Here is a 15,845-nt window from a genome sequence, read left to right on the forward strand (position 1 = left end):
CACAAAATTGATAAATCAAAAAGTTGGTTCTTTGAAAGAGTCACCAAAATAGATAGACCCTTGGCAAGATTAATCAAAAACAGGAAAGGGGAGACTCAAATAAACAAGATTAGAGACCCCACGGGAACAATCACAACTGATTCCCAAGAAATCCAGTCCATAATGAATAGGTACTACCCGGGCCTATATTCAAAGAAACAAGAAAATCTAGTAGAAATGGATAATTTCTTAAATAAATATAGGTTACCCACACTGAACAACGATGAGGTAAACAAATTGAACAGACCAATTTCTTACAATGAAATTGTGGAAGCAATCAGGGAAATGCCAACCAAAAAGAGCCCAGGTCCAGATGGATTCACTGAGGAATTCTACAAGACGTTTAAAGATGAAATAACACCTATACTCTTGAAACTCTTCTGAGAAATAGAAACAGAAGGAGCAATACCAAACTCATTTCATGAAGCTAATATTACTCTCATCCCCAAACCAGGGAAAGACCCAACAAAAAAAGAAAACTACAGACCTATCTCTCTAATGAACACAGACGCAAAACTCCTCAATAAAATATTAGCCAACAGAATCCAGAAACAAATTTTAAAAATCATACACTATGATCAAGTAGGCTTCATCCCACAGCTGCAAGGCTGGTTTAACATTCGCAAATCAATCAATGTAATACATCATATCAATAGAGTTAAGGATAAGAATCATATGATACTTTTTCTGGATGCGGAGAAGGCATTTGACAAAATGCAACATCCATTCATGTTGAAAGCACTAGAAAAAATAGGAATAAGAGGTACATTCCTCAAAATAGTGAAAGCCATATATGAAAAACCTACAGCCAGTATTATACTAAATGGTGAAAGATTGGAACCATTCACCTTTAAATCAGGAACTAGACAGGGATGCCCACTCTCTCCACTTCTCTTCAATATAGTGCTGGAACCCTTAGCCAGAGCAATAAGGCAAGAAAAGGACATCAAAGGGATCCACATAGGGAAAGAAGAAATTAAACTATCCCTATTCGCAGATGACATGATCCTCTACTTGAGTGACCCAACAAACTCCACTCCCAAACTTCTAGAATTAATAAACTATTTAGCAAGGTGACAGAATACAAAATTAACCTTCAGAACTCAGTAGCCTTCTTGTACACCAACAATACATAAACAGAAGGCCAAATCAAGAAAAAGATCCCATTCGCAATAGCCCCCAAAAGAAAAAAAATACTTAGGAATATATTTAACCAAGATGTAAAGGAATTAGTCAATGAAAACTACAAAAGCCTAACAAAAGAAATTAAAGAGGACACTAGGAAATGGAAAGACATCCCATGCTCATGGCTAGGGAGAATCAACATAGTGAAAATGGCTATACTGCCAAAATTGATATACAAATTCTATGCAATCCCCATCAGAATCCCAAAGACATTCTTTACGGAAATTGAAGATGTAATCCAAAGATTCATATGGAACAAGAAAAGACCTAGGATAGCCAAAACAATTCTAGGCAAAAAGAGCAATGCTGGTGGTATTACAATACCAGACTTCAAACTCTACTATAGAGCCATAAAAACAAAAACTGCTTGGTACTGGCAAAAAAAAACACACCAGAAGTTCAGTGGAACAGAATAGAAGACCCAGAAATAGAACCACATACCTATAGGCAACTTGTATTTGACAAAGGAGCCAAAGATATACAGTGGAACAAACACAATCTATTCAATCATTGGTGCTGGCAAAACTGGGCAGCCCCATGCAGAAAACTAAAAATTGACCCTAGCCTTTCACCATGCACAAGCATTAACTCAAAGTGGATCAAAGACCTCAACGTCAGACCAGAAACCGTGAAACTGCTGCATGATAAAGTAGGAGAGACACTGGATCTCACAGGCACAGGAAAAAGATTCCTGAACAGAATCCCAGGGTCACAACCAATTGGAGAGAGACTCAATAAATGGGACTACCTAAAAATAAAAAGTTTCTGTACAGATAAAAACATAGTTACAAAAGTAGGGAGACAGCCAACCAACTGGGAAAAGATATTCACCAACAATACATCTGACAAATGCTTAATATCTAGTATCTACAGGGAACTCAAGAAACGAATCCCCCCAAAACCCAATAAACCATTCACTAAATGGGCAAGGGAACTAAAGAGAGACCTATCAGAAGAAGAGATTAAAATGGCAGAAGAGCATATGAGAAAATGTTCATCACCTATGGTCATAAAGGAAATGCAAATAAAAACAACCCTAAGATACCACCTTACCCCATCAAGAATGGCCAAGATTTTGAACTCAGACAATGACAGTTGCTGGTGGGGTTGTGGAGAAAAAGGAACCCTACTGCACTGCTGGTGGGAATGCAGACTAGTTCAGCCACTCTGGAAAGCATGTGGAGGTTTCTTAAAGAACTGAAAATAGACCTTCCCTACGATCCCACCATACCACTTCTGGGCATCTACCCTGAACAACATGACCCAGGATATTATAAAGACACCTGCTCAGCTATGTTCATCTCTGCACTATTCTTAATAGTCAGGCGATGGAAACAATCCAGATGCCCTGCTGCAGAGGAATGGATTCAGAAAATGTGGTGTATATACACAATGGAATTCTACATAGCCAACAGACAAGATAAAATAATGGCATTCGCAGGGAAGTGGGTGAATCTAGAGTGAATCATGTTGAGTGAGACAAGTCAAGACCTAAGGAACAAAAGGCGCATGGTATCCTTAATATGCGGCTATTAAATCCAAAGAGTACAAGAGGGAGGACTCAATAACTGCATACCCAAAGCTATGGACATGGTAATGGAAACACAAACATAACTATATAGACATAAAAACCTATGACTCTGTAGACATAATGTTTTATTTCATAAACTGATATGCTTCTATGACATACAAACCCTTAGCCTAATTTTGATTAAGTTCTAAATACTAAGTCCCAGAGATTGTAATTAGAGATTCCCTCATTGAACATTTGTTTGTTAAACTTGTCATTTAAAATATAATGTAAACATAAGCCATATAATGAATGATTGTTGTTCTTAAGGTACTATGTTATCTCTCATCTCTTTTGCTGTCCTTTGGTTATCTCATATTGTTACACTATCTCACTTTGTTACCTGATATTTCGGATATATTTGTATTTGTTTATCTGAAATTGATAGGGAAGGGGGGAAAACAAGATGAGGGGTGGCGATGGGGGGGAGGGAAATGGGGACCAAGACATGTGAAAGGGTATCAATGTATGGGAATTAATGTACCATCTATCTGGCAAATATCATGTAACCCTTCTATTAATTACAATAAAAAATACATGGAAAAAATTTAAAAATTATACACTATGATCAAGTAGGCTTCATCCCACAGATGCAAGGCTGGTTTAACATTCGCAAATCAATCAATGTAATACGTTTCTACTAGGTTTTCTTGTTTCTTTGAATATAGCCCCTGGTACTACTTATTCATTATGGACTGAATTTCATGGATATCAGTTGTGATTGTTCCCGTGGGGTCTCTAATCTTGTTTATTTGAGTCTCCCCTCTCCTTTTTTTGATTAATCTTGCCAGGAGTCTGTCTATTTTGTTGACTCTTTCAGATAACCAACTTTTTTATTTATTAATTTTGTGTATGGTAGATCTTATTTCAATCTCTGATATTTCTGATTTTATTTTTGTTATTTCTGTCCTTCTAGTTGTTTTAGAATTAACTTTTTCTTGCTCCCCTAATTTCTTTTTTAGGTTATTTACATGCTCTTCTTCTGTCTGTTTAATATTTGCTCCTAGTGTGATAAATTTGCCCCTTAGAACTGCCTTTGCTGTGTCCCATAAGGTCCTTTGTGATGTTTCTTGATTGTCATTACATTCAAGGAAGTTTTTAATTTCATTTCTGATCTGATCTGTTACCCAGGAATTATTCAGAAGTGTGTTTTTCAGCTTCCAAGTGTTTGAATGTTTTTTGACTTTTACTGCATTGTTCAGAATTAGTCTGACTCCACTGTGGTCAGATAGAATGCATGGGATTATATCAGTCCTCTTGTATCTGTTTAAGTTTTCTGTATGAACTATTATATGATCTGTTTTGGAGTGTGTTCCATGTGCTACTGTATAAAGTTTCACTGTTGGATGGAAGACTGTGTATATCTGTTAAGCCCATGGCTATGGTGTCATTTAAGTCGATGCTGTCTTTGCTTAATTTTTGTTGAGTTGACTTGTCATTTGTTGAGAGTGGTGTATTGAGGTCTCCCACTATAACTGTGTTTGAGTCTATTTTGTTCTGTAATTCTAAGAGAGTTTGCTTGACATATTTGGGCGCTTCCATGTAGGGGGAATAAATGTTTATAACTGTAATATTGTGGGTATGGATTGTACCCTTTACTAATACATAGTGGCTGTCTTTATTTTTACTCATTTTACTGAGAAGTTAATTTTGTTGGGGATTAAGATTGCTAGTCCTGCTTTTTCGTACGGTGCATTGGAGTGGAAAATTCGTTTCCATCCTTTCTCTTGGAATTTGTTTCTGTCTTTGGCAGTGAGGTGGGTCTCTTGGAGGCAACATATGGATGAATCTTGTTTCTTAATCCAGTCTGCTGTTCTGTGTCTTTTGATTGGATTGTTCAGCCCATTCATATTTAGGGAGATTATGGAGAAGTGGTCAGTGTCCATTGTCATTATTTATTTTACTTCTAAGTTTCTTTCTCTCTCTTATTTCCCCTTTTGTGTTTAATGATTTATAGGTAATTGCTTCTTGATTGGGGTTCTTGCTATTCTGCAACTTGTTCTTGATTAGTTAATATTGTTTGTAACACTGGTTTAGTGTGCACGTATTCATATAGCTTCTCTTTGGAGTGAAATATTCTTGTTTCTTCCTCAAATGTAAATGCTACTTTTGCTGGGTTGGCAGTTGTTGGTCTTCAGGACATCAATGATGTTTTATAAGCTTTTCTTGTGTTTACGGTTTGCATGGATAGGTCGGCTGTTATTCTAATTTTTTCCATTGTAGTATAGCTCTTTCTTTGTTTTTGCAGCATTTAAGATCAGCTCCTTGGTATTCGGGTCTAGTGTTTTTACTATGATGTGTCTAGATGAGTTCCTTCTAGGATCTTGCCTGTTTGGAGTCCTGAAACCTTCAATAATGTGAGTATTTTCCCTTTTGAGGTTGGGGAAGTCTCTGCTATGATTTTGGTGAATAAGGGTTGCACTCCTTTGTTCTGGTACTCTGCCCCCTCAGCAATCCCTATTATACGAAGATTAGATTTCTTGGCTGTGTCTGCCAGGTCCTAGAGTTCTCTTTGGTGAATTCTGACTGCTTTCTCCAGACTGATGATTCTCTGTTCTACCTCTTGTGTTCTATTTTCCATTCCTGATGTCCTGTTCTCCATCTCAGTCTATCTGTTGCTTAATGCACCCATTTTTTTGCTTGAATTGTGGACACTGAGCTGCTCATGTCTGCTGAGAGGGTATTAATCTTTACTTCCAATTCTCTTTTGAATTTGAGGAGCTCCTTGGTAATTTCCTGTAATTGTTTTTGTAACTCTGCTTTAATCTCTTAAGTTACGACCACAACCATCTCCTTGAATAGAGTCATATTTCGTGTCTCTTCAGGTGTCATTTCTTGGGATGGTGACATCACTCTTGTCCCTTCATGCTTGTTTCCTTTTGGGCTTTGTGTGGGACTTTTATTATTTATGTATGTCACAATTCATTATTGAACTTTCTGAGGCATCAAGGACTGTTGTAGTTTCGCTCTGTGGTCAGTAGGTGGTAGTCTTGCTCTGGGACTGGTGGTTCTGGGAATCTGTGTATATGTGTTCTCAACCAAATTAGTTCCGCCTCTGACTAGGTCAGAGTTCAGCTTTTACAGTTGTTTGGCCTTTTCCAAGAGGCTGTGTGCACAGCTAGCTCTCAGCCCAACCCAGTGGCCCCACAGTGGGCCAGCCATAGGATGGAGTTGCGCATTTCACTCTCAGCTAGCCTAGCAGATGGCTAGTTTTCCCGCCCTTTTCCCAGGGACGGGGCCCAGCCGAGGGCCTGGGGTTTGGGAATTTCTGGGAGCTCTCAGCTAAACCAGTCAAACTAGATTCTGCCCTGTTCCCAGGGGCTGGGCCCTGAGGGTGGAGCCACACCTTTCTGGCTCTCAGGGGTGGAGCTCAGCCCCTGCTGTGTTTCAGCCGCTTTGGCTGAGAGTCTTTCTGTGACTCCATGGGGGCCCTTGGTGCTGTGTTTCTGGAGACTCTCAGCAGGCGGTCGCCCCACTTAGGTTTGGGTCAGTCAGATGCTGGCTCGCAGACTCCCACGTACCCCCACCTGCTGTTGGGAGTCAGAGTCTCAGTGCCCCTCAGTCTCCAGATTCAGTGGCCTGGGAGAGGGGCTGTTGGGGAAGGGACAGGATTCTGAGTTCCTTGCCCCCCTGCACTTGCCAGTCTTTCTTGGGCAGGGTGGAGGGGTCTGGGTTAAGTTCTATAGCTCACCATCCGCTCTGCTTTCCCAATGGGTTTGGGGAACCCGCTGGGCTACTTACTTGTCGAGGTTTGGCTGTGAGGTGCTCCACAGTGTTGGAGGGTCTTTTGCCTCCCCTCTGGTCTCTGCTGCCATCTGTGCTGTCCACGCCCTGTCTGTGTGGGTTCCTGTGTCTGGATGTGCTGCTTGCTGGTGTTCCTGGAGTTCGGGGCTTCCCAGCCTGGCACCCTCTGCCAAGGCTTTCATGGCTTGGAGCCGGGGTCCTCGCGTTTCAGATTCTTTGAGAACGTTGGATATGATCTTTATCTGGATTTCTTTTCTGGTTTGTGTACTTCTCCACTGCTTCTTGAATTTGTTGTTGTGGATTTCTTAAGGTAGTTGGCTCCTGGAATTCCCTGATTCTCTTTTTGTGGGAGAGAGCTAGGCTGGGTCCCTATTGTCTCAGCACTATCTTCTGCTTCCCTGATTATTGACTTTTTTTTTTTTTGCCAGTCCTGGGCTTAAGCTCAGGGCCTGAGCACTGTCCTTGGACTTTCTCTAGGCTAGAGCTCTACCACTTGAGCCTTTTTGGCTCAACATTTTTGGCTTTTTTCTATGTATGTGGTACTGAGGAATCAAACCCAGGTCTTTGTGCATGCTAGGCAAGCACGCTACCACTAGGCCAAACTCCCAGCCCCTGATTATTGACTTTTTTAGTCAGTCTTTCCTCATATAATCTAGAATGATGACTGGCATATTGATTTTGTTTTGTTTCTTCTCCTCTAAGCAAATTTCTTGTGATCTGGAAATCGATTTCTCATGGACCTTTGTGACTTTGCTCCAGTCCAAACCCTAGTCCTAAAACAATGGCTCAGAGAGATACTGACAAGATCATTCTATTAGGAGTAGGGACAAAGCTACCAGCATACACTAATTTCTGCTACATCTCACAGAGACCTCTCCCACTAGTTTTAGACTCACAAGTTTAATTAAAACAAAGTCTCAGAAATTTAATTTTGAAATTTCTTTCTAATGTTTAAGTTTTTATTTCTTTTTACATACTCCCTTGAGGTAGTAGGAATACAAATATATTTTTCAACAAAACAACAAAAAATCACCACGCTCAAGAAATATAGCACCAATATCATACTATGTAGTGAATATCCCATGTTCAAATTGTCTTATTTGTCATAATAATGTCCTTTAGAAAAATTACTGAAGTTTTGAAGGAATGACAAGATGGTGGATTAGAAATCTCCCCTATTTTGCTTCTGTGAAAACAGAGTCAAAAACATCTCCAGGAGATTTATCCTGACATGTGCTTACTACCAAGCAGGACTGAGATCTCTAAGTCCAGATCCTGTAAGTGACATGATTTCTACCACCTCCTTCTCCCAAAGGAATATGAATTGATGCGCATGAGCTGAACGCACTGAAACCACCAAACAGAAGGCCTTTGTCCTTCAGTTCTCATTGACTCTCTGTCACAATCAAGAGACACACCAATGCTTGGACACTTGTTTCTGCAGAATACACAAACAAGTGATCTTGTGGAACAAATGAGATACTGCCCAGCACACAGGCTGGAAAAGACCCTGTAAGCAGCGGGGACTCCTAGTACACAAAAAAAGGGAAGCTTCTCCAGGGAAAGAAGCTGCAAATCAGCCAAACTACCATTCCACAAGAGGCTCCAACCTTCTTTACCTGTATCTGAGAGGGGCTAAGGATCAGGGATAATGCCATGAGTTCATAGTATGAAGAAATTAGTGTCCTTCAAAAATTTTAAAGTATCTGTGAACAGCCCCTAGAAATAGGAAGACTGTTGAACAAAGCTGACAAATATAAGATCAATGTACAAAATACCACAGAATTGCTATACATTAGAAATAACCAAGTAGTATATGTACTTGAATTTTTTCTTTCTTTTTTAAATTTTTCTTGTCAGGGTAATGTATAGAAGGGTTGCAGTTACAGTCATCAGGTAATGGGTACCTTACTTCTCAAACCTTGATAACCCTTCTCATGTTTTTGCTCCCATTACCCTTGCCCATCCCCTTCCAATCTTCTTTTCCTCCTTCCCTTCCCTATTTCAAATAAACAAATAAACGTACATACATTATACCAGGTAACAAAGTCAGATACAGTAACCACATGAGATTAACCATAAGGGGAAAGAAAAAAGAGAAAAGAAATAACATAGTACATTAAGAACGACAGTCACAAAGATCAACCTCTTGTTCCATATCCTAGAGTTCACTTCATTTAGTCTCATCCTATATGACCTTATGTGCATAGCTTTTGAGCTGTTGTAATCCTCTGCTAGGAGAGTCCTAGATGTGTACTAATTACTACAATTGAGGGAAACCATGGAGCCTATGTTCCTTTGGGTCTAGCTTACTTCACTTAATATGATTTTTTCTAAGTCTTTCCATTTCCTTACAAATGGGGTAATGTCATTCTTTCTGATGGCGGCATAGAATTCCATCTTGTTGATCCATTTGTCTACTGAGGGGCATCTGGGTTGGTTCCATATCTTTGCAATGGTAAATAATGCTGCAATGAACATCGTTGTGCTAGTAAGTTTAGTATGTCCTTGTTTCTGGACATTGGGTAAATGCCAAGTAGTGGGATTACTGGGACATAGAAGGAGCTCTATATTTAGTCTTTTGAGGAATTATCATACTGCTTTCCCAAGTGGTTGAATGAGTTTACATTCCCACCAACAGTGTAGTAGTGATCCCTCCTGGCCACATCCCCACCAGCATCTGTTGTTATTAGATTTCTTGATAATGGCCATTCTAACTGGAGTGAGGTGGAATCTCAAAGTTGTTTTGATTTGTATTTCTTTTATGGCCAGAGATGTTGAGCATTTCTTCATATGTCTACAGGCCATTTTAAGTCTTTTTTTTAAAAGATTTTATTAACACTGATTTTTTTTTGCCAGTCCTGGGCTTGAGCTCAGGGCCTGAGCACTGTCCTTGGACTTTCTCAAGGTTAGAGCTCTACCACTTGAGCCTCAGCACCATTTCCGGCTTTTTTCTATGTATATGGTACCAAGGAATTGAACCTGGGCCTCTGTGCATGCTAGGCAAGCACTCTACCACTAGGCCAAACTCCAGGCCCTGTCCTTGGACTTTTTCAAGGCTAGAACTCTACCACTTGAGCCACCTCACCACTTCTGGCTTTTTCTATGTATGTGGTGGTACTGAGGAATCAAATCATGGTCTTCATGCATGCTAGGCAAGCACTCTACCACTAGGCCAAACTCCCAGCCCTTAACACTGATTTTTATATCATATTTCAAATGTCATGTTTAACAAGTATTCAAGAAGAGAATCTCTATATGCAATCACTGGCACATAAATTTTAAAACATCATAGGCGAGCCGGGAATTTGGTCTAGTGGTAGAGTGCTTGCCTAGCATGAACGAAGTCCTGGGTTTGATTTCTTGGTACCACATACATAGAAAAAAGGCAGTAGTGGTGCTGAGACTCAAGTGGTAGAGCTCTAGCCTTGAGAAAGTCCAAGGACAGTGCTCAGGCCCTGAGCTCAAGCCCAAGACTGGCAAATAAAAAAATAACACAAAAAAACCTGAAAATAGACCTTCCCTACAATCCCGCCATACCACTCCTAGACATCTACCCTGAGCATCATAACCCAGGATATGATAAGGACACCTGCTCGGCCATGTACTTGAATTTTTTAACACAATAAAAATGAAAAAGGAAGATATTTGGTGATATATCTTTAAATTTTTGTATGGGGCCTTTATTAAAATAAATTTCAGCAAAGGTAACAGATAAGACTTAGTGGATAAAACTGTCATAGCTGGATGGAAATAAGAGGCTTTTGTATTACACTGTAGTTATTTCTTTTTTCCTACTGGTTCATTTCCTTTTGTCACTGTTTTTTATTTCTATACTCTTTGTCATATATGTAAGTTTATCTGTTTTGGGGAATCACAGAAACAGTGAGACAAATGGCGAAACAATTCAGCAATGATAATCACTAGACACTGTGTTGGAAATGAACTTTACAACTTTAAGAGAAGGGATCAGGAAGGGGAAAAATGAGATAAAATGAGAGAGGAACACTGTTTAAAGAGAAATATACTCATTGCCTGACTTATGTAACTATAACCCCTTTAGGTCATCTTTACAATAAAATTTAAATTAAAAAAAACTGTTGTAGCCAGGTAGTGGTGGCTCACACCTATAATCCAGGCTATTTAGGAGTAGAAATCTGCGGATTGTTGTTGAGAGCTAGCCCAGGCAGAGAAATCTAGGAAACTCTTATCTCCAATAAATCAGCAAAACGCTGGAAGTGGAAGTAAAGTCAAGTTGTTAGCTCCAGCTATGAATGAAAAGCCAAACAAGAACAAGGAGCCCTGAGTTCAAATCTAAGTACTGGGGAAAAAAATTGTAGCCTTGCATAGTGGTTGGTATCTGTACTCCTTAACACTCAAGAGGCAGAGATTGAAAGGATCTCAGTACCAGAGCAGCCAGGGCCAAAAGATCATGAGATCTCAAATCAACCAACAAATGTCTTGGTACAGTAGCATCCACCTATCATACATATTATACAAAAAGATCAAATAGGGGGCCAGGAGTTTGGCCTAGTGGTAGAGTGCTTGCCTACCATGCACGAAGACCTGGGTTCGATTCCTCGGTACTACATACTTAGAAAAAGCCGGAAGTGGTGCTAAGGCTCAAGTGGTAGAGCTCTAGCCTTGAGAAAAGTCCAAGGACAGTGCTCAGTCCTTGAGCTTAAGCCCAGGACTGGCAAAAAAAAAAAGATTAAATAGGAAAATTGCAGCCTAGGCCTAAGAAAAAAGACTGAGACCCTGTCTGAGAAATAAAGGAAAGGAAAACAGAGAAGAGAGCATGGCTCAGATGGCATTACACCTACTTGGTAAGTAAACTCCAGTACTGCAAAAAAAAAAAGAACTTATTGAACACATGAATAATCTCCTCCTTTCCCCCCCCCCATGGCTGCAGAGTTTGTGAATTCATGGATTGATTAGCATTTACACTACACACTATTCTATTCATACAATTATGTCTCAGCAGTGGAGTATTCCCTGATAATTCATCTTAAATATATTCTCAGTTTTTTGGTCTGTAACTTGCACACTCAGACCATATAGAAACTATTAAAAAGTAGTGATCATTCCAGAAATTGCTTTTTAATGTTCTTTTCTATGAAAGAGAACAAAGGTGAAGATGACAGCTTGGTAGCTTATGAACAAGTAAAAAGGTAAAAGGTTAACATTAAAGGAATAACAATTTTTGGCATTTATAATTCTAGTCCATACAATTCATGCACTCAAATCTCTTAACTGTAAAAATCTCTGTGTTCCATGTACTTTCTTAAAATCCAGCTGGTTACTTCCTGTGTTTACCATTTGCTCTGTCATTGGCTTACCCACATTCTGCTATTTCTACAGTACCGCGAAGGCTGGATAGTCACCTAACTATAACTGTATATGATCTGGGGAACCATCTGTTCTTACAACATGTGCATGCGTGCACACACACACACACACACACACAGAGAGAGAAATTACAGGTATTAACTATTGAGCAGTTTGAAGTAGATTGTCATCAGGTTCCATTAAGCATGCTTAGGTCCAATAAACAGTATCAGATGTTCCCATGGTCCTTGGATGTCAATACCTTAAATTCCACCTTTTCTTAAGAATTTCAAAGAAAATCATAAGATAGTATACATATCTATACATCATGATAATGTCTTTCATAAGGCATTAATTACTGAGGCTCCATCCATTTCACACATCGTTCTGATCCTCACTCTATCATCTGAAACTCTGGAGGCGTTTTCTCAACATTCTTCGCATGGCCGCCTTCACCTCCTTGTTCTTCAGGCTGTAGATGAGGGGATTCAGCATGGGAGTGATCACGCTGTACTGCAAGGAGAAGATTAACTCTTGAGTGGATCCTGAATTTGGCATGAGATAGCGGAGTAATCCTGAGCCATAGAAGAAGCTCACTGCTGTGAGGTGGGATGAGCAGGTAGAGAAGGCCTTGCTTCTACCTGAGGTGGATCTGATGCCCAGGATGGTGAGCAAAATGCGAATATAAGAAAAAACTATTAGGAGAAAATTTCCAATGAAGTGCAGAAGGCTGGAGCAGAGGAGGGTAGTAAAACTCGCAGACACATCGGAGCAAGACAAAGGATAGAGAGAAGGCAGCTCGCAGATGAAGTGGTGGATATTTTGATCCTCACAGAAGTCTAAATTAAAAGCTACAAGGATGTTGATGAGGGCATCCAAAAAAGCCAAGCCCCACGAGCCCCACACCAGCCCAATACACAGTTTCCTGTTCATCACCTGGCCATAGAGTAGAGGGGAACTGATGGCAATATAGCGGTCATAAGCCATCACAGCAAGTAGGCAGGATTCAGTGCCACCAGTGGCAAACACAAAGAAGACCTGAGCCAAGCAGCCCCCCACTGAGATGGTCTTCTTCTCAGATAAGAGGTTTTCCAAGAGCTTAGGAACGGTAACAGAAGAGTGACAGAGATCCAGAAAGGACAACTGTCCCAGGAAGAAATACATAGGGGTACAGAGGTGGGAATCAGTCCTGACCACCAGCAGCATCATCAGGTTCCCCAGCATGGTCAGGAGATAAATGGCCAGGAATAGCACGAAGAGCAGAGCCTCGATGAAAAGGTCATCTGACAGCCCGAGGAGGACAAACTCAGAGACAGCACTGTGGTTCCTCATCGCTTTCGGTGGTTTCTTCGGAACATAAGAAACATGTTGGATGAGATCTCTTCTTATGCCTACCAAATACCTAAGTGTCCTCTCATTGCCCAAGTCTTATGTCTACCCAAAGGTTCACATGTAGAAATGATAAACTCCTATAAGTCTCTAGGTTTTCTAAACCCTGTGATAATATTTTTTTTTCTTTTTGTCGGTGATGGGGCTTGAACTCTGGGGCCTGGACACTGTCCCTGAGCTCTTCAGCTTAGGGATACTGCCTTACCCTTTGAACCACAGCCTTACTTCCCCTTTTCTAGTGATTAAATGGAGATAAAAGTCTGGTGGTCTTTAGTATCCAGGCTGGCTTTAACCTCAATCCTCAGATCTCAGCCTCCTGAGCTAGGATTACAGGTGTGAGCCACTGCACTCTTTTGCAAAGCCTCGACTCTAGTCCAATCCCTAACTTGCTTTATCATCCTTCCTTAGAGTCTGTTGTTTTACTGTTAAAGCTTCTGGAGAATGTTTGCAAACTACTGATTACAATCTAGTACATTGGGTGACATTGTAAGAAGAAAGAGAAATTTGCAGAAATTGTGTTTTAGAAATTGAGTGTCTAGTGGTTCTGTGGCTCAAGTGGTAGAGCACTAGCTTTGAGCTGAAGAGCTCAGGGGACAGCACCCAGGCTCAGAGTTCAAGCCCCATGAACAACAACAACAACAACAAAAATTGAGTGTCAGAGCCCAGTGGGGTTTCAGAGCATTAAAATACTGTGCAGATCTGGGCATCAGAGGATCACAATTATGATCACAGTTACTCGAGAAACTGAGATCTAATGATTTCAGTTCAAAGCCAGCCCAGGCACAAAAGTCTGTGAGACTACACTTCAATTAACCAGCAAAATACAGGAAGTAAAGCTATAGCTCAAGTGGTAGAGCTCCAGCCTTGAGGAAAAAAAAAAGCTATGGGACAGCACCCAGACCCTAAGTTTAAGCCTTATTCACACACACACAACACACACTATCTAGAGACTAGAGGTCAGTCTCAAGTGTTAGATCACTTGTCTAGCAAGCTCAAGACCCTGACTTCAAACCCTAGTACTTCCAAAAAGATGCATTATCTATAAATGAAAGTTAATGTGCTGATGAATGAATAAGTGAATGACTGAGGAGGAAAATAGTTTAGGACTTCCCTGCTCACAGAGAACATCCATGCTTAGGAACTAGTAAAGGGTTTTAGACATCCAGGTTATGTAGTAAGACAGGATGTAACAAATACAATGCAATATTTTTACCTGGAAAGGTTTGTTTCCAAGTAGTATCTTTTGCACTATTATGTACTTCCAGTTATCTTAGAGTTTTCATTATAGGATATACTTAATTAAATATATGGCTCCTCTCTAACCTTTGTGTGTTTACAGCTGTTTGTAAATCTCAAATTTCTCCAACTCTATCAATGATGCCTTCATCTCTCTCTATTCCTTATGTATTGCTATCATTAGCTCCAAAAATTTTCAAGTTCTTCTTGCATAATTTTCAAGTTCTTCAGCATAAGGAATAAAGAATAAGGCAAGGCATATGAGGTCACTCTTGTCTCAGTTTTCCAAAATGGGAAACAGAAGCTAGAAGTAACTAACTTGAAGTGCTGTGAAGAATCACAAGCTTGAGCATATTTGCTCCAGAGTGGCAAGAAGGAAATCCAAATGTTTGTATGTTCACAAAACACAAAAAAAAAAAAGGTCTTGAGGGACAGACTAAAATACCGTAAGTAAAAGATATGAAAACTACATCAGAGAGGAGGAGAGGACTCAGAGGGAAAAAGAACTGACAGGGGAAAGTCCAAAAGCATTAGAAACTAGGGAAACCTTCAGAGGACCCGGAAAGCATTATTACCATGCTCTACCTTTTCCTGGTGCAGAATAGGTCCTGTTTCTCTGAGGTAGTGGTTGGGCCTCTTAACTCAGGAGAAAGTCACATGAAAGAGAATACATACCATACCTTTCCAATCTTAAGAGCTGACCTGAACTTTTCTATTTAAAACCTTTTGTGCATAAAGAGATACATGCAACCCTATTCCTGAAAAGCTCCTACAAAGAAAGACTTTGGCAAGCTTTCTGAACTTTGACAGCATTTTTGCTCTTATCTTGCAAAGACTCCTTTGTAGTTGTAACCACAAAGAAAAGGAAAACATCAACTTCTTAACAAGTATCAATAGTAACTTCTTTCCCCTAGCAGTAATTACACAATAATCTTTCTGTAATTGTTAATATAGTGCTAAGAGCACCATTCTAACAAACAAATGTAAAAGGGTTTCTGGGTTAATATGACCAGTGGGATAGGCAAGGGATGACCTGAACATCCCAAGGGGAGCTGGGTCCATCCTGAGTTCTAGAAACCAACAAGGGCTTATTAGGTAAACATGGCTAGTACGTGCTTCCTCTGGGAATTTCCATTGAAGTGAATGGGCTCTTTATTAATATTTTATGTTTAATATATTTAATGTCTAGACACTAGAGATATAACTATTATATTATTAAATTGATTATATATGTAAGACATAATTATACTATTATACATGGTGTTATATGATCAATGATAATTTACAGTTATTGATGTATTTTTAGCTTTTTGTTCAACTTTTGTGAATCTAGCACTGAAAATTTTCATAACTA

General features: G+C 39.9%; 1 protein-coding gene across 1 annotated transcript; it reads right to left on the reverse strand.

Moving 5' to 3' along the window:
* Window positions 1-12,086: 12,086 nt before the first annotated feature.
* Window positions 12,087-13,198, reverse strand: LOC150066760 (olfactory receptor 8S1-like). Its single transcript, XM_090355617.1, has one exon. It carries the CDS (start codon window positions 13,196-13,198, stop codon window positions 12,269-12,271), a length of 930 nt encoding a protein of 309 aa, XP_090211743.1. The 3' UTR covers window positions 12,087-12,268.
* Window positions 13,199-15,845: the final 2,647 nt, after the last annotated feature.

The sequence above is a fragment of the Megascapheus bottae genome, chromosome 2 (genome assembly GCF_031878675.1).
Source record: "Megascapheus bottae isolate mThoBot1 chromosome 2, mThoBot2.hap1, whole genome shotgun sequence".
Classification (NCBI taxonomy): domain Eukaryota; kingdom Metazoa; phylum Chordata; class Mammalia; order Rodentia; family Geomyidae; genus Megascapheus; species Megascapheus bottae.